Consider the following 25,964-nt stretch of genomic DNA (forward strand, 5'->3'; position numbering starts at 1 on the left):
CTCTCTCTCTCTCTCTCTCTCTCTCTTTCTCTCTTCCTCCCCCTCTTTCTCTCTTCCTCCCCCTCTCTCTCTCTATTCCTCTCTCTCTCTCTCTTCCTCCCCCTCTCTCTCTCTCTCTCTTTCTCTCTCTCTCTCTCTCTCTTCCTCCCCCTCTCTCTCTCTCTTCCTCCCCCTCTCTCTCTCTTCCTCTCTCCCCCCTCTTTCTCTCCCTCTCAAAACATTCTCTAGGGTGGTTTATGGTTTTATCTCGGCAGTCAGTAAACAAAGGGATGCCAGTTACACATAGGCGTAGACTATATGGGAGGCCCTCCTGCAAATATGTAAAAGTGAAAACTCTGCAGAATAAGAAAAGCCTTCCATGTAAACTGCGGTAATTATTCTTATTTGTCATGTTTGATTTCCAGGATGAACAGCCTCGGTCGTTGTCCGTATCTTCGAGTGCCCGCAGCGCCAGGTCAGTGCCGGGCATGAAGCGGAAAGATTTGCCTGCTTTGGCTCCCAACTTTCCCGCCAACAACAGGTAATGATATGGCTGATTCTGCACAGTCAGTAAATCATTTGCACCCCTGAAAGTGCCAGTACCCCTGAGACTATGTTCAGCAGTGGGCACCTCCATTTGTGTCTCAGGACAGCTGTCGCTTAAAGAGACCCTGTCACTGTACCCACTCAGGGCAGGCCTGCCCTCCACGACCCACTTATACTCACCCCTCAAGCGTTCCTCCACCGCTCCTTCCTCTGTTCCAGCCAGTGCTCCTGAGTATGTGACCTCCCTCTATGATGCAGTGCCCTGGCCTATCGGAGGAAGGAGCAATGGGGGAATGCTGCAGAGACAAGTAAAAAGTTTGTCCTTAATGGGAAAAGTGACAGGGTCTCTTTTAAGATTTCTCTTGTATATTTACAATTCATCTTCTCTGCTGTTTCAGGAGCAACAAGGGAGCTGTGGGCAACACCGTCACCACCATGGTACATAATAACTACTCCTCCGACGACCGAGGCCTCAGCGCAAAAAGCTCCAATCAGAAGACCCCATCACTCAAGTAAGCGCAATTACCCAAATAGTCAGCATGCTTGATGGTCCGCTGAGGGCACCTATAGGCTCATCACAGTGGCTTAGTGGTTAGAAATTCTGCCTTGTATCACTGGTACAGATCCTGTGCCAAGACATTATGTGCATGTAGTGTGCATGCTCTCTTTGCTTATGTACACCCTTAAAGGAGAACTATGGGGTCGGGCTTTTCCCCATAGTTCTCCTCAGGGTAACGGGAGGACACAAACTAGCGTCCTCCCGTTACCCTAAGCTCAGTATACCGCGAGCTACAGCTCCCTATATACTGAGACGCCGCAGCCGGAACGGATCCCGACAATACTGCTGCGTGAGTGACAGCTGGCCCTGCCTATCTGAAGGCAGAGCCAGCTCCCCCGTCCGCTCCCCCAGTCAGCACTGGAGGATCGGACAGGGAAGAGGGGAAATCCCTGCAGGGAGCCGTGAGTGACAGTCACGACTCTCTGCAGGGATAGATCGAGAAGTGAGCGAGCGACGGTATGTGTTCCCTCACTTCCCGATCTACTGAGCCGACCTGTGACAGTCTCATTGTCACAGGTCGGCTCAGATTATGAGACTGAGTGAAAAGCCCCTCCCCTCATAATTCTCCTTTTTAATGTGGGTGTAACATGAAACATGATCTGAAAGGTAAACTTAGCTTTTAAAGCGGAGAGTGAGACCCAGCAGTGAAAGGGTTAAAGCTGCTTTACAAATCACTGCTGGAGCGCGAGGGCCACACAACGAGTACCAAACAGCCGCATTTGTGGCCCTCGGGCCGCAAATTGGCCAGCAGGTCTCTGGAGGTATTGCACATTATTTTGGAGCATCCATATTTTGTTTTATTTCACTTTGGCGTGACTGCTGCGGAGAAGCTTTTAGCTGATGAATGTCGCCCTCTCGTTTTTTTTTTTTCCCCCCACTCCTCACAGCAACCAAAGATCTGCCGCCGGTGAAGATCCCGGGAGCAGCTTCCAGAAATCGCAGAAAAACCTCTCCGGCACCAACAACCTGGGCCGCAACAACACCGGAGGGAGCTCGCCGCAGAAGAGGCGCGAGGTCACCACCGAGGAGGCAGAACGGTTAGTGTCCTCTTCACCTTGCTCCGGCACTTTCTGTGTACCGGATTGGATCGGCTGTGCAGATAGAAACAAACGAAACCTCCCAGATACGTTAGAAACATTCTGTAAGGAGTATTTGAAGCTTGTTTGGATTGTATAACAAATATCATTTGGTGACATTTAGCGTCTTTGAATTGTCTACAAGCGCAGTGCTCCAGGGAGAAAACTTGTATGTAGAGCAGCAGCTAAAATACCTTCCAGACCTGATCATGTGACCAGCTGCGCGTCCGTTTCTTCCTCCAATTAAAGTGACATTAAACCCTCAGATGTTTTAACATAAACCAATACTGTAATGTGCGCCTTACTGTACTCCATGGTAGTTTCCCTTCTCTTTGCTGCTCTTCCTTTTAAATCCTCATGCCTGCTCATGCTTGGGAAGAACTTCCCTTTTCAGCTCAGGGCCTCTTCCTGTAGTGCTGGCTCAGGTTACAAGCCGATACAAACGGATACACAGACACCCTGTATCCATTCCTGAGACAAGGCAGTCTGCTGCAAAACAGAAGTTCTGCCCAGCATGAGAACAGATACGGATTTAAAAGGAAGAGCAGCAAAGAGAAGGGAAACTACCATGGATTACAGTGAGGTGCACATTACAGTACTGTTTTATGTTAAAAAATCTGAGGGTTTAATGTCACTTTAAGTGAGGTGTGCACAGACTTTTCTGCATTGTTCTTTTACTGGAAAAAGCAAAATGGCTGCCGTGGCGATCTTCTATTGGTGAAGGAATGTGCAACACACTGTGTCAGCTCAATAGGCAGTCTGGCGCCAGAGGTAATTGTCTCAGAGGCATAATGTGTGACTTCTGTCCCTGTGCACATACTGGATACGTTTTTCCTCATCCTGTGGGGGGGGGTACAGCAGATGTCTTGGGTAGTGATGGGCTCGGTCGTGTTCGCAGCTCCACGTGCCGAGCCCGCCAGGAAGCTGACAGCGCCAATCACAGGCGCTGAGACAAATCCCGATCTTTGCAGCTGCGGAACGGGCTTATGTCTTAGTACCTGTGATTGGCGCTGCGGCTCTGTCAGCTTCCTGGTGGGCTCCGCACGTGGAGCTGCGAACACACACGCCCGAGCCCATCACTAGTCTTGGGTATAAGCCCTGCCCTTAGGAGGGTGGACGCAGAGTGAAAAGGTTGATTTCCCCCCTCCCCCTGGGCCTGTACCCACTGGATGGAAAGCTGAGACCCACGCCAGCTTACATCATCCTTCCTTCCCAGGTTTTAAACATTTTAGGCTTACATTTTATCCAGGGGCACACCAGGCGGTCACATGACGAGCGTGGGTTCTCTTCCTTTTCTCCTGCAGGGGGCAGTCTTCAATGCTGTAGAGAGCTCTGTTTCTATTACGCTGATTCCCTGGGCTCCATGATGACTCCGAGCCAAAGGGGACACTTCCGGTTTAAGGAATAATGTATTTTTAACGTTCGATTTGGGCTTGACGCTTCCGTTTTCATATTCGGAATAACTACCAAGCCCCTCCCCCTCTTAAGTCTGATGATTGAATGATTGGTGTGTTTATGGGCAGGTCTTACGGCAGCACTACAATTGTTTGTTTTTGGGATTTTTTTTTCAGGTTTATTCTGCAGGTGAACAATGCCGCGGTCACCATTCAGCGATGGTACAGGCGTCAGCGCCAGAAGAACCGGGCGGGAGAGATGGCGATAAAACATATGCTGGCTTCCAAAAAGGAGGTAAATGTAGGCCATCGCCATGTATGACTGGAGGTACACTTTGACCTGGATAGATACAGATAATCATCCTACGGATTAACATAACATGCGATCTGACACCAATTGGGGACATCAACAGAAATCAATCAGGTTTTGTTTCCCGAGCTGTCACTTTTTGGACCCTGGGCTACACAGAGCTCCGGCCACCCCATATGGTACTGGAGTCTGTTCATCATTTATCATTTGAAGTGATTTTTGCTCAGGCGTAGTGTAGCTGCAGGTAATAGCCAATAGCAGTCCGGCTATTGCTCCCTGTTGTTTACATTCTGCTGCCAATCACGGAATCTAGCCACCGGCCGGCAGCAAGACGGACACAAAGTATTTTGTTAGTCACTGCCTACATTTTTTTAGTGTTCACCAAGCAACCGACAATTTTTTAGTGTGCATCCAGGGCCCATTCACAATAGATGCAGTGCGTTCCGGTCCGATTCTGGCCAGAACGCACTGCCTCGCATTGCGGCCGGCTCACTTTTTAGTGGGGCAGGAGGGGGCGTGGTGGGCCATTCAAGTGAATGGCACCGTAGCCACGCCCTCTGGCCGCAATGCGATCGCCCGCTCGGGATCGCAAGGCACATTGTGCCTGCAGTCCGGTCCGGTGTGGTGCGATCAAAATAGTGCTTGCCGCATTTTGATCGCACCGGACCGCAGGCATAATGTGCCTTGCGATCCCGTGCGACCGATCACATTGCGTCTGGAGGGCGTGGCTACGGTGCCATTCACTTGAATGGCCCACCACGCCCCCTCCTGCTCCACTAAAAAGTGAGCCGGCCACAATGCGAGGCAGCGCGCTCTGGCCAGAATCGGGACGGAAGGCACTGCATCTAGTGTGAATGGGGCCTAAGCCAATGGCAAAAAAAAAATGGAGACAGTGCCGGTTGCTTGAATGCCGGATAATGGGGAGTGTACTGTACTTCTCTTGCCAAGGCACTGCTGTTCTGTAGCCTCATAACTGTATACCTGCAGTGTGAGATCATCTAAGGATCTGCGGCCTCTGACTGATTTGTAGTGAGATTTGGTGATGTCACTGCTCTGCTGCTCACTGTTCTCCTTTGCTGGAGAGGAAGCCGTACCTGAGGATCGGCATTGCTAGGATCTCCCTGTTTCTGCTTTATCCTCCCTGTGGATTTGTGTTTCCTCCACCTCGTCTCCTGCTGGTTCTCGACTAATTCCCCCTTCAATCATCAGATGACCAGAGGGGCAGCTCTGACATAGGCTCCTGTACCAAAATGGCCGCACTAGTGTTCCATGGAAAATAATGTAAACTATGGATTTACTTTACAAGGTCCAGCTGTTCTTTCTTGACAATGCTCACAATCTTCCTTTTCAGGAGCGGCAGCAACAGCCTGACGAGAACTCTTTCTTGAAATCCCAGCAGACAAAGGAGGAGGAGAGACGCCGGGTCAGAGAGGAGAAGGCACGACAGGCTCGGCGTGCAGCGATCCAGGTAAGAGCCGCGGTCTGCTTGGTTAAAGGAGAACTATGAGGGGGGGAGGGTGCTTTTCACTCACCTCATAGTTCTAGCCGACCTGTGACAATGAGACTGTCACAGGTCGGCTCAGTAGATCGGGAAGTGAGGGAACACATACCGGCGTTCGCTTACTTCTCAATCCTGTCACAGCTCTCTGCCGTGACAGGGGAGGGGCTGGATTCCCCCCTCCCCGCTCCGATCGGACGAGGGAGGGGACGGGTACAGCTGGCTCTGCCTCTAGATCACTCACGCAGCTGGGCGAATCCAGACATAATTGTCGGGATCCGCTTCAGCTGCGGCGTCTCAGTATATAGGGAGGTGTGGCTCGCGGTATACTGAGCTTAGGGTGACGGGAGGACGCTAGTTTGTGTCCTCCCGTTACCCTAAGGAGAACTATGGGGAAAAGCCTTAACCCCATAGTTCTCCTTTAACAAGGTGCTGAAATCGACCAGATAACCCCAACTTTAATCATACTCTGCCCTTGCAGGGGATAGTAACATATTTCACTTTACGCCCCATGCTCACCTTTCCTCCCTGGCACTTCCTATCGTAGCACAGTAAATCCTGCTGTTTGACACAGAGCAGCCACTGCTGTATTCTCTCCATCTGTGAATAGATGATATGGTTGTGTGGGCGGAGCCATGCCAAATTAAAGAATATACAGATTGCTGCAGGGAAAGGAACCCTGGGCTACACAGAGCTCTGAGACCTTTCTGCAGCCAATTGTTATAGTGTGCTTATTGCATCTATAAATGTGACTAAAGTGGTTACAACCAGAAATATCAAAAAATATGGACAGCTATAAAAGGCACAAATTATTGTAGCTATGTGTTCTTTAATACATCACTAAATGTATTTACTTATACAATAAGTAGAAGTACCTGAATTTGTCTTGGTATCAGCCCTGTACAGCAGAGCTCAGAGAAGCAGCACAATGAGCCAATCAGGTGTGCTGCAGTGCAAGGAACCATGCTGTTAGGAGGAGAAAGCAAAGGGAAAGAGAAATGGGCTTATTTATCGTCTTCCTCTCCTTTTCATTGTCCCTTTTTTAAAATTGCCTCCCAACGATAGGAGCTGCAGATGAAGCGAGCGCAGAAAGCCATAGACACTCAGAGAGTGGCGGAGGAGGAGCTGGCGCTGCTGGTACAAAGCGGAAAGGTGGGCAAGAAGAAGACCAGCTGCAATACAGCGATGCCTCCAACGGGAAGGAGCAACAAGTCCAAAAACAATGCAGGTAAGAGACGCAACGCGGCGCTGATTAACGTGTACCCTGGAGGAAAATCGGCGGATGTATGTGCTTCACCATAGCGTGTGCTGGGCTGCCAGACTTCCTGCAACAGGATGACGGGAAGGTTACTATTCCTTGAATTACCTCCATGGGGACACAGGTCGAAGGACGCACAGTACACATTGCTCAAATCCAGGGAAACTTCCAACTCCCTCCGCCAGCCATGAAAACATTTCCCCATATGCCCGTTATGTTTGATGTTTGTCTGTCCAGAATAAACATACTCACAAGACCATCCCATCCCCCTGTTGTCCTTTTTTCCCCCCTTCTTCCACATGCCGCCATCTTTGTTTTCTTTGTCTCTTCCTGGTTCTTGCAGCCAGCCCCCTGATGACGGGGCACCAGAGTTAGTGCATGGGCAGATAGAGATCCGGTGCCATGTCTATCACAATAGCATGGCCACAGTGTCTCCGCACCCAGCCTCCTGGGATGTACGTGTCGCTAATACTAAACGGCTGCAGGGCAATAGGTGCCGAGCGCTCGCAAGATCTCCCAACACTATGGCAACATGTAATATGAAGGACACGGTGCCGCATCTTCTACAGATGGAGAGCTGGTGCCAGGTCTTTCATATTATTCGTTGCCATAGTGTAGGCCATAGTTATTGTAGGTGCCAAAACATAGTGTATTCGTTGCCATAGTGTTGCCATAGTTATTGTAGGTGCCAAACTCCTGCAAGATCACCCACCGCTATGTCAGCATGTGATGTGAAGGACATGTCACCGGATCTCCATCTGTGCATGCATGAAATCTGGTGCTGCCTCATCATGAGGTTGGCTCCAAGAACCAGGACAAGCCCGTAATATGAAACATACGGTGCCGAATCTCCGTCTGTACAAGATCCGGCCCCATGTCTTTCATATTACATGCTGCCATAGTTTCGGGAGATCTTGTGCGTGTTTGGCGTTTGGGGCCCCGCAGCCTTCTAGGATGAGTGACGTGATGAGTGCCATAGTGTTTGGCTGAGATCTCCCAAATCTGTGGCAACAGTATTGTGAAGGACACGGCGCCAGATCTCCGTCTGCACTCCTGACAGCCGATGACAGACATCTCATGAGAGCTCGGCACATACAGCCCTGCGGCCTATCGTCTATCCCAGGAGTCGGGAAGGGGGAGAGGTGAAGGGCCGTTACCCTCGCCTAGGAGAGGAAGAAGGAAGTTACATCTTAGAGTATCCAAAAATGTATTTACAAAGAAAATAATAATATTCAGCAATTCTATAAGAAGGAGGGGAGAGGAAAGAGACGGGACGGAGGTGTAAATTTGGTGGACGGGTCACTTTAAAGGATGACAGTTCAGAAGTTGACTATGACTTGTGTGTGATAAGCCGGGAATGATAATATATCTTTCCCCCTCCCTTTTAGATTGTAAGCCCTCAGGGGCAGGGCCCTCCTTCCCATCTTGTGTTGATCTGTATTGTGATTGTAATGTCTTCCTTATATTGTAAAGCGCTGCGCAAACTGTTGGCGCTATATAAATCCTGTATAATAATAAAAATATATTGTGCGTCCTTCTAATACGGTAATACTCTATTCCCAGCAGGTTCCAGAATGCAGGATACATTAGAGTGTGACAGTTCCGGAGTTCCCCTCTTCAAACCAGCACCGGAGACCAGGAACCATGAGCAGGCCGTTCCGGTATGTACACGAAGCAAAGCTCTATAAGAATCTGTAAGATGCGGACCACTGGGAGCTTCTCACAATGTGCATTAGAAGCTGCAGCAGGTCAGATAGAGCCCGCCTCACTTCCTGGCTGGGGAATGTCCAGCATCATCTATCCCTTTCCTCTCTAGCCTGACTGCCCCTGGCCCCGCCCTTTTTATTCATTTGATTGCTGTTCTTTCAATCATGAAGGATCAGCATCACATGTGGGCGGTCTGCATGCAAATCCAGCCTGCCCAGGAACACCCCCACCTCCAGACTGACCCCCACCCATCAAGGCATTTTTACATTTGCATAACGCCTCCCAAAACAGGTTTCATTTTAAAATTTAATTAGCGTGTTGGTAAGGGGTAGAGGGGGAACCAGGGAAGGCAAAATATAAGCAGGGTAAACTTCAAGTTATTGCAAGTTAGACCGAGTGCTTTCACTTCATTTGATTATTGGATGATGACAGAAGCTCGGAGACAGTATGAAGAGGGATCTCCGTATAAATGTTAATGGCGTTCAGCAATGATTGGCTGACACTTTGGAGCCGCGTGCTGCACTGACTTAATGGTAGTTCATGGTGACAGATCAGGCTGCCTCTTACTGGCCTGACAGTGTAACACTATGAAGTCTTCCTTCCTGTAGATGTGGCAGTGACCGGGGAACCTTGGGGGACATGGGACCTCAGGGAGTTTGCACAGAGAGCAATCCCATGAGCTCCGGGGCCACTATAGGATATGTAGCCCCCCTGTACCACTATCAACTGCAATAGTCAGCCCACCCAGACCTGATGTCTCATTATTTGTCTTCTTTTTAACTTCCTCTTCTTTAGGTTCTCACATCCACAGACCAAACCCCAGGAGACCTGGAGGTCGCAGCCTCCGCCCAATCTAAGACCACGCTCACCGACTTGCTGGACACTTTAAAACAGCTGGAGGAACCTGAACCTTTGCTCGACAGTAAACCCGACGGCAAAGACAAGTTCAGCTGGATCGATGGGGTAAGAAGAACGCAGGTCGCTGAAAGGATTTATTTTTTCAGTTTCACATCCCCTAGTTGCAGATCTCTAAATTGGCCCCAAAAAACCTAAGGGTTTAAGTCAATGGGCAAATGCAGCGTGCTTTCAGGTGCAGTCTGCTTGCATTCGAGGTGAGCCTCCATAGATGACAGAAGTGAAATACAATCAGATGGAAGACTGAAGGTAAGGATGGAGGTCAGATAGAAGACTGAAGGGGAGGACGGAGGTCAGATAGAAGACTGAAGGGGAGGCCGGAGGTCAGATAGAAGACTGAAGGGGAGGCCGGAGGTCAGATAGAAGACTGAAGGGGAGGACGGAGGTCAGATGGTAGGCTGAAGGGAAGGACGGAGGTCAGATAGAAGACTGAAGGGGAGGACGGAGGTCAGATAGAAGGCTGAAGGGAAGGACGGAGGTCAGATGTTTACAGTGAGGCATGATGCCAAACATACAAACAATGGATCTTGGGTTTACATACACTTTTTTTTATATTATTACTGTGCATTTTGTTCATCAGTAGATAATATTGGTTATCGGGTAAATATGACATTGTTCATATATATATATACCCCTCCTTACCAGCAGAGGGCGAGAGTGGATCTGGTACTTGAGTGTTTTTCACAGCTGTCATAATGCTGCACTCTGAGCACAGACCTGAATATTGGGATTTTAACCTCTTGCCGTCCGCCCGTAGTAGAAAAACGGACGGACGGCACTGCTGCATCTACGGCAATTTTTTATGCACAAATTTACAGCTGAATGACTCTGAGTTGTGACATACCTCCTCCCCCTCCTCCTCCTTTTCTGGGAAGGCTTCCGCAAAATTTGCAGTGTGCAGTGAAATCAGAGGAAGTCATTTCAGTCCAGGAGAAGAGCCGGTACAACTATGCAAGACTGAAAGGAAGGCCGGAGTGTTGCTAGTGTACCCACACAATACTTCCCCTGAAAACAAACTTGGTTTTTACGGTTCCTCATTGCCCGAGTTATCCATTCATTCAGCGATAAGACGTCTTTGGGTGGCCCGCGGATGTTATAGCCATACAAAGAGCACTGAACTCCCCTGATGCAGCAACAAACACGCTTGCATATTGTAATTGAATCATATCTCCCATCCTCTGGAACTCTTTACCCCAACCTGTCCGTCTATCTCCCACCCTGACTGTCTTTAGGCGTTCCCTAAAGACTCATCTCTTCAGGGAAGCCTATCTCACCTCAACCTGACCACTGAACCATCACTTTCTCAAACAATTCATCCCCACACAGCTACCTCCTCATGCATCATTTCCCCCTCCTCTTTCAGATTGTAAGCCCTCAGGCGCAGGGCCCTCCTTACCATCCTGTCTTGAATTGTATTGTAATTGTAATGTCTTCCTTACATTGTAAAGCGCTGCGCAAACTGTTGGCGCCAGATAAATACTATGTAATAATAATTGTAACGGACCTCACTTCTTTTTTTTTTTTTCAGGATGCCGAAACCTCCTTGACCATCGATAACTTGGAACGGCTCGGCCAAATGATGCGCAGAAGTCAGGCGGAGCAGAAGCAAATCCAGAACGGGACTCTCCTGTCCGAGGCCAAGTTGCAGAATATCATCAGTTTTCTGGATGACATGGAAAAAGCTGAGCAGGAGAGACCCCGATCCTCTGCTTCAAACACACACAGAGGGGTAACTAGAGCCCGGCATGCATTAAAATGTATTTATTTATTTTTTACTTTTGGGTTGAGTGTTGAAGGGTTAGAACCCCGGTTCGGTTTCAGTTGCTGAACATCTGTATGTTTGTATATCCGAGGTGCTAGATTCCACTTGTCAGTAGTTAATGGCTGAAGAAAGTCAGTCGAGTTCATGTGGAATGGAGTAGCTATGGTGGGGCCGCTCTCCACAAGAACCAGGTGCCGCTTGTCATGGGGACCCGGAGTTTTAAGATCTATGTGTAAAAAGTCTGATGAGAGTTTCAGCCAAAAGATCTAAGAGTCTAAAATATTATAATATTAGTGTTTACTAGGGATGCACCGATACCGATTTTTCGGTATCGAGTACCAATTTATTAATTTTTTTTGGTACTTGCCGATAACAAATACCGATATCAGAAGTCCCATTAAGGAAGCCGGGCGGCGTGTAATGACGGGAAGCCATCTTCATGCTACCTCGTCTCCAGGGGACAAGGAAGCATGGAGCCGGCTTGCCGGCCAATCAGGAAAAAAAAAAACGGTCCCTCGTCACCAGGTGATGAAGCATGGAGCCGGCTTTCTGGCCAGTCAGGAAGCCGGTAGGCGGGTAATGACTTGCCACCTGGCTCCCTGATTGGCCAGCTTCCGACCAGTCAGGAAGCCGGACAGCGAGTCATTACACGGCGTCCGGCCTCCTGATTGGCCCGAAAGCCAAGTCCATGCTTCCTCGTCACCTGGCGACGAGGTAGCATGGAGACGGCTTCCCGTGTAATCGGAAAGCCAGGTGGCGACTCATTACACGCCCCCCGCTTCCTAATTTGGGCGGGAAGGCAGCTCCATGCTCCCTGGTGACGGGAGGAGCAGAGAGCCGGCTTCCCCGCCAATCAGGAAGCCGGGCAGCATGTAATGACTTGCCGCCCGGCTTCCTGATGCTGTAAGTTCCGGTATCGGTCTAGACATCGGGAGCATTTGAGCAAGTACGAGTACTCACCCAAATACTCTGTATCTGCACCCATACCAACACTAGTATCAGTATCGGTGCATCCCGAATGTTTACTGATAGCAAGACATCATGAAACAGCCTAAACACAGATTCAGACACGCCCCTTCATCAGGGCTTGTAAATTCTGTAACTAGACTCAATAGGGTGCACCTATTACATGTATAATAAAGAGCGGTACTAGCAGGTTGCATAGCAGAGTATATGATCTAGGAGGTATAGGATGAATGGGAGGCCCCACACAGAGTATATGTCCTGTTAATACTGCTCCTTTTATTATACTGTATGCATACACGCTTATCATTGTCAGTAGGAACAGTAATTAATCTGGGAGGAGAAATCTCCCAAATGACATTTGTTTCGGTAATTACTGAAGTGCATTTCCGCTCACTTCCTGTTATGTTTCCAGGGCAGGAAATGAAAGAAAATCTCCATAATGGGACACCGCAACAAAAGAAAGAAAGACTGTCAGCAGTCAGTTTACTACCCACAGGTTGGCTGGGGAAATAAAGCGGCACTCCATATCAAACGTTTCTTTGCTTTAGATAGAGTTGGGAAAAGTTACAGCCCATCTCCAGGCAAAGAAACAAAAGTACTCATGCGGTGTGGCTACAACCCTGCAAGGGTTACGTTCTCATTGTTGTCTAGGGGATTGGTGTAAAGCAGATTTACTTATGTGATCTCAGCTCCCTCAAAGCTGCTGTACCAGTTCCCGCAGCCTCTTCTCCCATTTGCTCCGGCAGTCTAAGGACCACTGACCACCGGCGAGTAGTGGGAATCAGGTTAGTAAATCTACCTACCTACTTGGGTTCCCTTAGACAAAAATAGGCACTTGCCAATATGTGGGGGTGGCCCAACTGCAAGGGCACTTTTTTGTTTGCCCGGAGAGTGGCTTAAAAGAGAACAATTGGGGTAACCTTTTTATCCCATAGTTCTCGTTAGGGTCACAGGAGGACATATACTAACCTCTTCCCGTGATCCAAAACTCAGTATGTATAGAGCGCTATTGCCCGCTATGTACTGCGAGCGCGGCAGCCGGGACGGATCCTGACCATACTGTCGAGATCCACCCAGCTAGCTGATTGACAGCTGGCTCTGCCTATCTAGAAGCAGCCGTTCCTCCAGCCAGCGCTGGAGGAACGAGGAGGGGGAGGATCCCTGCGGGGAGCCGTGACTGACAGTTGCCGCTCTCTGCAGGGAGATGATCGGAAAGTGAGCGAGCGACGGTATGTGTTCGCTCACTTCCCGATCTAACTATGAGGAAAATCACTCCCCTCATAAATCTCCTTTTAAATCTATTTTTGGCTTTTATCACTCTCTGGGTTTTTTTGGGGGATTTTTTTTCCCCATACTTCCTGTTGTATCATAAGTGACAGAAAGCGAGACATATAAAATACACTATTATTAAAACCTCAATGTCTTCCCTGATCAGACCATGCTGTCCGAGGAGGAATTGACTCATCTAGAGCAGGCCTCGGCTGTAGCTACAGAGGTGACGAGCTCCATGCTGAAGATGCGCCTGGAGCTGGAGGAGAAGAGGAAAGCCCTGGGTCTTCTGCAGACAGCCCTGGTGAGTATCTCTGCACACGGACACCGTTATCATTACCAAACAGCATAATATAAAACTCTGCTCATGTGCAAAATCTGGAGATTGGCTATCTCAGGGACCCCATCATGCATCCACTGGGCATCAGAGAGCGGCCACAATACAATATTCATCCCATTAGATTGGGACTTTCCAATCCGACCCTCCGACTACTGCTCCACCACTCCAGTGGTCCTGCTCCTGTCACTCCGCAGTCCTACTGGGAGAGCTCATTTTTTCCACTGACAGATTACAACCTTGTCTATAGAGGAGTTAGGGACGAGGGTTAGTCAGTAGCCTGAATGCTTTGTCTAAACAGTCCACAGATCCCAGCCATGGACCAGTATGGTGTCTTTAAGCTGCCACCACTGACATACTTTGCACAAGAATGTTGAGAGCCACTTCATGTGCACACTGTTACAGTGTCAGTTATTTCACTGCATTGCCTGTCAGTGTCTTAGGCTGGTAGGCTGGCCAGGGGCTACCAGCCTAACATACTGACAGGCAATGCAGTGAAATAACTGACACTGTAACAGTGTACACATGAAGTGGATCTCAACATTCTTATGCAAAGTTGTCAGGTTTCAGACACCATACTGGTCCATAGCTAGGATCAAATCCTATCGCCCGACACCCGTGACATGCAGTTCCGTGTGCCAGGCAGGTGTTGTTTTTTCTCTCTCTACATTTAGCCCTGCTGCCAGCAAGTAAGACTAAATGTAGAACAGAAGAGCCACCGCTTGTTTTGTACAAGTGATCTGGGTGGCCGCCTGCTTCTCCCTCCCCATACTAAACATATTATTAAACTTCCTGATCCTTTTTATCTAGCATGGAATCAGACTCGCTTTCCACACTGCCTTTTCCTGTCTCAGAGGCTGCCTCTGCCTATCTGTCTTAAAGACTTTATTTCTACATTTGCCCATCCTGCCCCATAAGTTGTTTTCCTTTCTTATCCATTCAGGAAGACTTAAAGCTTTAGGTTATACTGCTGCCTACAGGAGGATTAAAAAAAACTGTAGGCCAGCCCAGGGTCATTTTTCCTACGGTACTACTAACATGCCTTAGTTTTTTTGCTATTGTTCTATTATGACGGACATCTGTTATTCTATACTGAGAGCTGCAGCACCCTCAGTATATATTGAGCAATAGCCTGCTATATACTGAGCTTTGGGTCACAGGAGGATGTTGGTATATGTCCCCCCCGTGATCCTAAAGAGAACTATGGGATAAAAAGTGCTTTGCTGGGTTTAAAGACGAACCTATTTTTTGCAAGCACTTTTTTATCCTTTTGATTTTATTTTTAAATACTATAACTGCTGGGGCTTTGTCTGCTGGTTCACAGCTACCCAGCGCAGTCATCCTAAGCCTGGCTATTGGAGTACCGCAGGCAGACCCCACTGGACTGGACATTGAAGGATAGCCAGGAAGTCGTCTTCAGACACTTGGTTTCATGTGGGGCACTTTGCGAAATCTGGTCTGATAAAAGTTAGCCCCGGCGTGCTTTCCAGGTCCTGCACTGGCATTGCTTCAGCTCTGTCTCTGTAGACTCGCTTGTGGGCCAGTTGGGCTGAGCACTGGGAGTCGCCTTATTTGCATAGATCACTGGGTGCCTTTTTCCCCCGTTCCTGACAGTTTTGGCCACAGAAGGGGTTAATGCTTCAGTATGAGAGTCCTAAACCTTGATGGTAGCTGTCCTGATATTACACTCTTAGGTGAAAAGTGCTTCTGTTACTAACAAATTGGATTCCAGCTACCAATTGGAGGAATGCGGTTGTTATGGTGAATCTTTTATCGATGAGATCCCTGCAGTCTGTGATCATTGATGGTCTCTTATAACTGCCTGACCCCTTTCCTTCACAGGTCCAGCAGCGCGAGCTGACGGTACGTCATGTAAAGCAGACCGAGAAGGAGTTGGGGTACCAGCTGAAACAGCAAAGTGAGCAATACGAATCCACCATCCAGAGACACCTGACATTCATAGACCAGGTAATGGCATTACAGGTGGTAGTAAAGGGAACCTGTCACTTGTCTAAGAAAAAAAAATCCCAGCCCGCAGCCCCCTGTAATAGAAGACGCTGAATACCTACCTGAGCGGTAAGTGAAATGTTTGGTTTCTTGCAGAGCTAAGAACGCAGCTCCGGGTACATAGCCAGCTGTGCCGGATAGCTTGTCCTATGCTGCATTCTGCAGGTCCTTTGTAATAAGAGATCTGACGCTGCTGCAGAAACACTTGTCTGCACAACGCCAGCTGCCAATTGCCGACTCCCCAAATAGTTCATTTTACACCTCTGTGTCAGCAGTGTAAAGAAAGAAGGCAGCCGCACTCCAGGATAAAAGCCACTGTCATAGTTTAATGATTGAATTTAGTGTAAGATGGATCGCCTGGACTCCTCCTCCTAACTGGCTGCTATGTCACTGCAGGTTGCAGTAGTGGCCAGCAGGAGGACCCGTGGGGGGAACCCTCTGTGACGCACACAGAAGTATAGCAGCTGTGCTCCTTGCTCTGCAGATTTCAACCTTCCACCTTCCGACACCCAGCTATATGGAAGCAGAACAGGTCCAGTTCAACCAAAATGCAGCCCAATTTGGGGCAACTCTTATACTTCCCTGAAGATATAAGTGACCCTGAGCTGCTTTTTTTAAAAACTGCACATTTATAACGTACAGCAATGTACCTGGTGCTCCAGTTGTTTTTGGATGCTCTGTTCTCCTTGCTGGAGGGGAAGCTGTACCTGAAGACCTGCAGTACAAGGATCTCTCTAAACTGTAAGGCCTTGTTCACACCAAATGCAGAGCAGATCCGGTCAGGTTTCTGCACACGCAGTGCAGTGGATTGTGCCGCGTTTTTGATGCGTTCCGGGCCGTTTTTGGTAAAAAAAAAAATATATATATATTTTTTTTTAAGTTTAACATGGGCTTTCAGGCACTTGCATGCGTTTTTGATGTGTTCCAGAGCAGGTAAAATAGGGCTTGTCGCAGTTTTTTCACCTGCTCAGATCTGCACGCTGCGATGTGAACTGGAGCTCAAAATACCATTGGAATACATTGGGCGCAGTTTTGATCCGGTCTGCACCTGCTCTGGTCTGGATCTGCTCCGCGCCTGGTGTGAACAAGGCCTAAGAAACAATGCTCCCTCCCTGCATCCAGCTCTGACAAGCCCAGGGAGATATCGGGTGCCCACTGCAGGAGCAAGCTTGGAGCTGCATAAAGTTGATTTTACAGAGTGATGTCACCAGCGTGTGGCTGCGGACTTTACACAAGGATCTCCTTGTCTCATTCATTCTGTGGATATGAGGAGCTTCCTCCATTTCTGCTTCTTCAATTACCCCACCAGTCATCTGATCACCAGTTATCGGTGGGGGGGGGATGGGACGGTGGTGGTGGGGGGGCAACTCTTAGATGAGGAAACAAAACCCTGCTCTCTACCAAGATGGCTGCCGCCACGTAGAGACACAGTACAGAACAAGGCATTGTAAGTCAGTAATGGGGAGACATCAACTACAGGAAGACCACAGGAAGTACTACTGACTAGTGATCTTCTTGCCTTTTTTCAGCACAGGACCTCTTTGAGGCTGGGTTCTCACCATTTTCCGGGCCAGATCTGGAACATAGTGCATTGCTTTTTTGCCGCATTTTTACTGCAAAATTTTGCCGCAAATTGAACTTTTTTTTAGCTTGAAATGGTCGTACTGGTGCGTTCCATGTGTTTTTGATGCATTCCAGACCAGACAAAACAGGACAAGCGGTATTTTTCTGGTATGGTTTGGAACGGACTGCGCTGGTGGGAACAGAGGCCAGAAATAGCATAGGGATACATTGAGATGCATTTTGGAAATGGTCTGGTCTGGAGGTAATCTGGATGTGGTGTGGATGGGCCCTAAGCCACACAGGAGACACCACAGACCTACCTGTATAGATATTTCTTTTGGAAGATGATCCTATATTCGCCGTCTGGCTCATGTACTGACTTAGTCACTCATCTAGAACAAGTGTTCAGGTCCAAAACGCATTAAATTCAGGCTGAATGTTGGAACTTAAGTGCCGATATGTGCGTTGTTTTTCAGCCGGCTGTGTTAGAGAGAGCCTGCCTTGAAAGAGAAGTCTACATGTGATACAGGGGCTGTGCTGTCTGCTATAAGATGCATTTGCAGTTGCGCTTTTATATGCACAATATTCATTTTTTTCTCCAGCTCATTGATGACAAGAAAACCCTGAGCGAGCGCTGCGAGTCTCTTGTCACCGATCTGAAACAGGTGGATCAGAAATACGCCAGTAAGATCCGCCAGATGCAGGAGCAGCACGACACGGTAAGGGATGAGACCTACTGTGGATTCATTGGTGGTCAGGTTTCTTGTGGTCCTGCTGCATAAGACAGGAAATCCCAACACTTCTCTGTGACACAAAGGCAACCTCCTCTCAGATATGTCGCTTTTGGTTGGACTTCGCTGAATTAAACAGCCTGAGGGCTTCTCATTTCCGGTAGCCAGGTTCTCTAACAGTGGTTTGTGTCTGTACCCCTCCCGCAGAGATGTCACCCTCACAGCTTTGCATATATTATAGAGCCTTGGTTCTCAACTGGTGGGTCGTGAGCCAAAAGTGGGTCTCGACCCCGTGTTCAGTGGGTCGCCGCGAGCCTTCAACTTTTCTAGGCAAGAGGCTCCTCAGCCTCGCACTAGCGCAGCAATGTCCGTTCTCGCGCTGAGCAGACATTAAGATTATGAAGCCTGGCACAGTGTCAGCTTGAGGTGCAGTGGGCTGGAGCTACGGCAGAGAGGGAGCTGGAATGCCATGTGTTTCATTGCAGTGCAATGGGTCGCAACGTAATTACCAAGGACTAATGTGGGTCCTGAGGTTACGCAGGTTGAGAACCACTGTTATAGAGAATCCATTAGGGGAGGCTGCCGCCATCATTTCATCTTGTAATGGCCATAACATGGACTGAGATGTCTTGCCATTGCAGTGTATATTTGGTACTCATCAGCATCAAATGCAGAGGTTGTGAAGGATTCAGCCCACCATGCAGAGTACTATCGGAGCTTCCTGCTCATGTTTATTTATCAGTGAAGCAGGAAACATAAAAGGTTTACCCTTGCAGGGGTTTGTTCCAGCTTATCGCAGCCACAAAGCAGTATCTGGCATCTTGGCTGTTGGCCAGTTTGGACCTGGGCAGGCTCCCCATCTGTTCAAGAAGCATATCACTCTGTAGAGACTGCCCCACTGGTATATACTGTGCATCTGACATTGGCATGTACAGGGTGCCCATCTGAAGGACCAGACAGACCCAGACATGCGCCTCATCGTGCCTCCTACCTCTACGAAACGAAACCCACCTCTCATCTGACTCCTTCAATGGGCTACTTGGGACACTTTCCCTGCTGAGCTGGCTCTTGGTGTCATTTACCACCTTAAATGACAATAAATAAATCTAATATAAATATAAAAATATCATTATATATATATCTCTATGTATGAATTATCTCTATATAGATAGATAGATATATTTGATAGTAACAGTTGCTGAGAGCTGTCTTTAGACTATCTGCCTTTATGACCTTCTCCTGTGCTGACCTGTTACCTCTCCCCCTCTCTTCTCTTCCCTCTTCCTCAGGTTTGGCAGACTCTGGGCCCCCTGTGTGAGGTAATCGCCCCCTGCCTGCTCCGTATACATTGTCCAGTCTATCTACATCCCTTATGTTGTGTACAACACATCCTCCCCGGGCCCCAAAGCCCCACTGTGAATACACGCCAGCCTATGTCCATACTGCCTGTCCTTTTCTGTTATATCCTCAGAACTGCATTATGCACCTCGCCAAACCGCACAGTCTGGGGCAGGGGGTGGGCAATGCTGGCACTCCAACTGTGGTGCACCTACAAATCGCATGCGGTTTTGCAAGACTCTTCAGCCACAAGCATGACTTCCAGAGACAGATGCATGGTGGGAGCTGTAGTTTCACCACAGCTGGAGGGAAAAGGTTTGCCTACCGTTGGTCTAGGGGGTTTCTGTTTTGTCCTGTGCATGTTTCTGTAACTCCCTTATTAACATATGCTTGTTGCAGCGGGAGGCCCCTTTAACGCGCACCTGAGTTTTGGTAATAACAAGGGTTTGAAAGTTTATGTCAAGGCAAGATAACAAAATAAAGCGCATGCTCTACATATCTGTAATACTGAACATTTCTCCATGTGTTATCCTACGATAGGCCCTGTAAGTACAGGAAGGCACTCAACTCCTAAGTCCTATTGCAGGCTGACAACACGCAGCTTTTGTTGTGAACTCAGTGGTGTCAGCCCTGCCCAGTTTTCCTTTGCTAAACTACTCAATCCCACCCACTCTCCTAATCTCAAAAACATAGACACTAACTGACCTGTAATCCCAAGATAAGAACGGGGAGGACTAATTTGACTCCTTAATTATATGTCCAGCTTTAGTTTTTGCATCAAAAATAATTTGTCTTTGTGAAGCTAGTTTAAGAAAAAAGAAAATCCAACTGGAGGACGAGCTTGGTTTTGCAAATAAAAATTGGCACATTTAGGAGGTATGTAAGAGCCCAAGGGGGCATTTGAAGAAACCCAAAATATAGGCCTTTTATATTTGGGTGGATCTATAAATCAACACTTTGTACATTGCGGCAGTGCGTTGGCTTAGAGCAGGGGCAGGAAATCTCGGCACTCCAGCTGCGGTGAAACTACAAATGCTATCATGTCCCTACCTCTGGGAGTCATGTCTTTGGCTGTCCGAGTTCTGCAATGACTTATGGGACTTGTAGTCCCGCAATAGCTGGAGTGCTGAGGTTGCCTCCATCTGGCTTGGCGGGAGAGTTGGGTCTTCAAGGTACCACAAATCTGTAACAGTTGCATGACAGTTCCACTTTAAAATGGCGCCGGGCAGCTCCTTCTGTGTCATGACATCACTCCTCTGTCTCCATGCCGCATGAAAACGACAACCTCCTGATGAGCGGACGAGCCCTTCGCTGTACTAATCCGCTTCCTCGTATCTTGCAGGAGATGAAGAAGCTGCAGGAACTGATGACGGCCACAGAGAAAGTGCGCAGGGAGAAATGGATCGACGAGAAAACAAGGAAGATTAAAGAAATCACCGTCAAGGGTAAGCGGCTTCTTACCCTCTTCTAGATTGACTTCCCTCAGCACCGTGTGGCATGCGTCACTGCACTGGGCTCTCACCAACAGCATTACTCTGACTATCGGGAACCTCTGATTGGCTCCCGATCACATGATCACTGTAACAAGCCATTCATACAGATCACATGGCTTTCTTTACAAAACAAACCTGCGGGCTCAGCTGTCCTTACAGGAGGAGGCATGCTGACAGTGGAGGCCGGAAGGCTGCAGATGGTAAAGTGATTATACAGGTTATAAAAAAAAGTTTTCAAAGTGAAGACATCAGCCGAGTGCGATGGCTTCTAATGTAGAACACCAGCAGGGAATGTATTAAACTGGTGTAGCAAATAAAAGCCATATGGGTCCTTTAGCCCCCTTAGTGACGGGAGACTTACACTGTGCTTACCCGCCACGAAGGGCCCAAATGACTTGTAAGCCCCCCTATGTGATGGCAATCAAAGTAAAGTTAAAGGAGAACTATGGAGTCAGGGCTTTTCCCCATAGTTCTCCTTCGGGTAACGGGAGGACACAAACTAGCATCCTCCCGTCACCCTAAGCTCAGTATACAGGGAGCTACAGCTCGCGGTATACTGAGACGCCGCAGCCGGGACGGATCCCGACATTACTGTCTGGATCCACCCAGCTGCATGAGTGACAGCTGGCTCTGCCTATCTAGAGGCAGAACCAGCTGTCCCCGCCCCCTCCCCCGTCCGTTCCGCCAGTCAGCGCTGGAGGATCGGACAGGGGAGGGGGGGAATCCCTGCCGGGAGCAGTGAGTGACAGTCACGGCTCTCTGCAGGGACAGGATCGAGAAGTGAGCGAGGGACGGTATGTGTTCTCTCACTTCCCGATTTTATTGAGGTGACGTGTGACAGTTTCATTGTCACACGTCGGCTCGAACTATGAGGTGAGTGATTTTCACTCACCTCATAGTTCTCCTTTAAAAAAAACAACAGTTTTTAAAATTAACATTAAATAAAATAAATGACAAAATAAATGTATTTAAAGGAGAACTATGAGGTGATTTTCACTCCTCATAGCTCTAGCCGACGTCTGACAATGAGACTGTCGCAGGTCGGCTCAATAAATCGGGAAGTGAGCGAACACATACCGGCGCTCGCTCACTTCTCGATCCTGTCCCTGCAATGAGCCGTGACTGTCACTCACGGCTCCCTGCAGGGGACCCCCCCCCGCTCCGATCCTCCAGCGCTGAGTGGAAGAACAGGCTGACGGAAAGGGCGGGCACAGCTGGCTCTGCCTCTAGATAGGCAGAGCCAGCTGTCAATCACGAAGCTGGGTGGATCCAGACAGTAATGTCGGGATCGGTCCCGGCTGCGACTCTCTCCGTCTATAGAGAGCTGTAGCTTGCTATATACTGAGCTTTGGGTCACAGGAGGAGGTTAGTATATGTCCACCCGTGACCCTTAAAAGAACTATGGGGAAAAACGCTTACCCCATACTTCTCTTGTAAAGTCCCCCGCGAGCACCCTTCCTTTTCCCTTTTAAATATGTTTTATGATGATGACAGACAAACATGAAAATGATTGACGGGCGATTGATGTGCGCAGCTCATTGGTGGCCTCTGAACAGATGCGGTGTCCTAATAGTAGGCCGCCTTCTCTACTTCAGCCACTAGATGGCGCCGTGTGATGAGGAGAATGCGTCTCTTGGCACATGAAGCTGCTTTATGCGTTGAACGTCCCTCTGAGTAATGCGCCCGGAATAGTTGCCGCGCAGAAACAATCGGCGATAGCCGCGTATGACGCGCCAGGTCAATTTGGTTCAGAAATGCAATCGCTCGGTCTTCCTCAGCATGGCCTGCAGTACGGCCCAGATGGTTATGTAGGTCGCTGTCTATTCACACAGCGAGCAACAAACCCAATTTATGATGTCACGTCTAAAGTGGCAAAACGAGGCGGAGTCTCTAGTGTACCCGTGACAGATCCAGGCATGTGATGGCAGTGCCTGCTTTACGTCATGAGTGCCTGGAACATATCTCGAGGGTCTCATTTCAAGGGTGCTGTAAAAGAGAAATAACGCCAAAGACTGCAGTCATACTACAGGAGATGGTCAGAGACTGCAGTCATACTACAGGAGATGGTCAGAGACTGCAGTCATACTACAGGAGATGGTCAGAGACTGCAGTCATACTACAGGAGAGGATCAGAGACTGCAGTCATACTACAGGAGATGGTCAGAGACTGCAGTCATACTACAGGAGAGGATCAGAGACTGCAGTCATACTACAGGAGATGGTCAGAGACTGCAGTCATACTACAGGAGATGGTCAAGGACTGCAGACACACTACAGGAGATGGTCAGAGACTGCAGACATACTACAGGAGATTGTCAGGGACTGCAGACACACTACAGGAGATGGTCAGAGACTGCAGACACACTACAGGAGATGGTCAGGGACTGCAGACCCACTACAGGAGGTGGTCAGGGACTGCAGACACACTTCAGGAGGTGGTCTGAGACTTCAGACAATACTACAGGAGGTGGTCTGAGACTGCAGACACGGAGGCGGCCAGAAACTTTTGCACCCTAGAGGAGACGGCAAGAGACCGCCGACATCCTAGACCAGGGGTAGGCAACCTTGGCTTTCCAGCTGTGCTGAAACTACAAATCCCATCATGCTTCTGCCTCTGGGAGTCATGCCTGTGGCTTGCAATGCCTTATGGGATTTGTAGTTTCAGCTCAGCTGGAGAGCCAAGGTTGCCAACCCTGCCCTTGACCCTAGAGGGAGGTTGGGGGGTGAATTTAGGTGATGTCAGGGCATGCACTTTAACTGCAATGGACTGACCTGATAGTCCTGTCTAGCAGCAGTGTCTGGACCACAAGCTGAACAGAATTTTCCACCTGACCGATAAGATTCCGCCTAAAATGATGCCTGCGGATACGTTAAACCTGTTTATGTCACCAATGTATTTGTACAGTGAAGTGTACATTTGTCTTGCGTCAGCGGTGGAATTTCCCAGCTCCGCCCACAGCTCTTATTTGCTCGGGGGGGGGAATTAATTTACTTTTCCCTGGTGATCGCTGACGTCCACAATACGATTCTTAGCATTACAAACACCCCCCCCAATCCGATCACTGACCTGCGTTTTCCCATTACCTGGCGTCACGTTTTCACCCTTCGTGTCACATCGTGAGATCCGTTCTATGTCGTACACACGCACTGTGTCGGGAAGAAATCACTCCAAACCACTTACCTCAATCAGCGCAGTTAGGTAGGTTGCGTAATCAAAGTGAAAACCATCTTGAACGCTGCGGTCATTAAAGAGAACCTGTCAGGATTGAGCATATGCAATAATTTCAATAGTCTGTCTTAAAGCGCAACTCTGGGCTCCGCCCCCATGCCCACCAATGCTGACATGATGCTGCATCATTACAATGTGAGTGCAGGGTGCAGCGACGTCTTCTCTGGGTGTCCTGCACTCACTTGATGTCCTCAGTCTTCAAGGTTGAATGACATTAAGGGGTGTAGTTATAAAACATTCGCAGTTTCAGATTGATACCTCATTATGGCCACTAGATGGAGCTGAGGAGTATAGGAAATTCCCGTGCTCTTCAGCGCCATCTAGTGGCCATAATGTGATATGAATCTAAAACTCAGACTTGGGCACTGCAAACTTTTAATACATACACCCCTTATTGCAGGGGTGTGCAAACTCCGGCCCTCCGGCTGTGCTGAAACTACAAATCCCATGATGCATCTGTCTCTGGGAGTTGTGTCTATGAGCCTCATGGGATTTGTAGCTCCACAACAGCTGGAGGGTCCGAGTTTGCCCACCCCCTGCCCTGTCATTCAACCTGGAAGACTGAGGACATCTAGTGGTGGAAAGGAGTCACTGCAAGGGGCAGTCCTGGAGAGGAGGTGAGTATTACAGCCAGGGCTGCTGATTTGTTTTCTGGCGCTATTGGGGGAAGCATTAAAAAAAGGTTGGGCTTTATTGATGGTGTCTTCCTCTTCCCTGTCCAATAATCAAAGCCATTTTTTTTTTTTTCCCCAGGGCTAGAACCCGAGATCCAGAGACTCATCTCCAAACACAAGCAGGAAATCCGCAAGCTGAAGGCGCTGCACGAAGCCGAGCTCCTGCAGTCCGACGAGAGGGCCGCTACGCGCTACGTGCGCCAGGCCGAGGAGCTGCGGCAGAACCTGGAGCATGAGAAGGAGGAAGTGAGCCAGAGGGCACGAGAGCAGGCAAAGCAAAGGTGAGCACAAGGCTGTAGCCCCGGGGTGGACAATTCATGAGAACCTGGGACTGTTGTGGAGGGCCAAACCACTGGGGCCTGTTGGTTCAACACTTTGCAGCAGTTGCATTTTCTCATATGATTAACACATGCGATATTTCGGTTGCGCATGTTGCGGCACAGTTGATTGCACTGCGACTGGGAGGTGCATTTGGGGTGCCATTCAAAGGCGCCTCCCAAAGTATGTACCCGGTAGGAAAGGGTCCTTATAGTATGCATGTGCCACATACCTTTTTGTTCTCCACAGGCCGGAGCCGGGGGGTGGTGGTGCAGTTGGACTACAGAAGAGGAAGACGGTGTAAAGCTGGGGGGTGACTTTGTCACTGGTTGTTAGCACCGCACCGAGGTCCTAGCAACCAATGACTACAAAGAGGAGGACCCCTGACGTCATTGGTTGCTAGGACTGACCAGTGGTCCTAGCAACCAATGAGGTGAGGGGTCCTCCTCTTTGTAGTCATTGGTTGCTAGGACTGACCAGTGGTCCTAGCAACCAATGAGGTGAGGGGTCCTCCTCTTTGTAGTCATTGGTTGCTAGGACTGACCAGTGGTCCTAGCAACCAATGACTACAGACAGGAGGCCCCCTGACATCATTGGTTGCTAGGACTGGCCAGTGGACCTAGCAATCATTGACTACAGACAGGAGGACCCCTGACATCATTGGTTGCTAGGACTGGCCAGTGGACCTAGCAACCAATGACTACAGACAGGAGGACCCATGACATCATTGGTTGCTAGGACTGACCAGTGGTCCTAGCAACCAATGACTGCAGACAGGAGGACCATGGAAAGAAGATTTGGCCATTTGAGGAAAGAACGGACAATGTTTGTGGTTGTCACAAGTGTTCCTTTTATATATCGGATGCTTTGTGTGTACAGGTATGAGAAGCAGCTGGCCCAGGAAGAGCAGTCCCTGCAGGAGCAGCGCCGGCGCCTGTACAGCGAAGTGGCCGAGGAGAAGGAGCGGTTAAACCAGCAGGCTGCCAGGTGAGCGGAGCGACTGAAGGGGAATTCTGGTTTATTTTTTGTACACAC

The 25,964-nt window shown here is 49.0% G+C and overlaps 1 protein-coding gene across 5 annotated transcripts in view; it reads left to right on the forward strand.

The window, feature by feature from the left end:
* Window positions 1–25,964, forward strand: part of CEP131 (centrosomal protein 131) — a 50,205-nt gene that overhangs the window by 7,626 nt on the left and 16,615 nt on the right. For 2 of the 5 annotated variants that reach the window (XM_018568735.1, XM_018568736.1), the window contains exons 5-20: window positions 405–520; window positions 924–1,037; window positions 1,972–2,121; window positions 3,732–3,849; window positions 5,216–5,332; window positions 6,428–6,590; window positions 8,184–8,281; window positions 9,123–9,290; window positions 10,771–10,971; window positions 13,406–13,543; window positions 15,419–15,544; window positions 17,749–17,865; window positions 19,167–19,196; window positions 20,558–20,660; window positions 24,691–24,892; window positions 25,809–25,916. In XM_018568735.1, the coding sequence (XP_018424237.1) occupies window positions 405–520; window positions 924–1,037; window positions 1,972–2,121; window positions 3,732–3,849; window positions 5,216–5,332; window positions 6,428–6,590; window positions 8,184–8,281; window positions 9,123–9,290; window positions 10,771–10,971; window positions 13,406–13,543; window positions 15,419–15,544; window positions 17,749–17,865; window positions 19,167–19,196; window positions 20,558–20,660; window positions 24,691–24,892; window positions 25,809–25,916 (2,069 nt within the window). The remainder of the gene's footprint in view (window positions 1–404; window positions 521–923; window positions 1,038–1,971; window positions 2,122–3,731; window positions 3,850–5,215; window positions 5,333–6,427; window positions 6,591–8,183; window positions 8,282–9,122; window positions 9,291–10,770; window positions 10,972–13,405; window positions 13,544–15,418; window positions 15,545–17,748; window positions 17,866–19,166; window positions 19,197–20,557; window positions 20,661–24,690; window positions 24,893–25,808; window positions 25,917–25,964) is intronic. The other 3 variants (XM_018568737.1, XM_018568739.1, XM_018568740.1) reach the window with 3 other exon arrangements.

The sequence above is a fragment of the Nanorana parkeri genome, unplaced genomic scaffold (genome assembly GCF_000935625.1).
Source record: "Nanorana parkeri isolate BGI_ZX_2015 unplaced genomic scaffold, ASM93562v1 scaffold1237, whole genome shotgun sequence".
Classification (NCBI taxonomy): Eukaryota; Metazoa; Chordata; class Amphibia; order Anura; family Dicroglossidae; genus Nanorana; species Nanorana parkeri.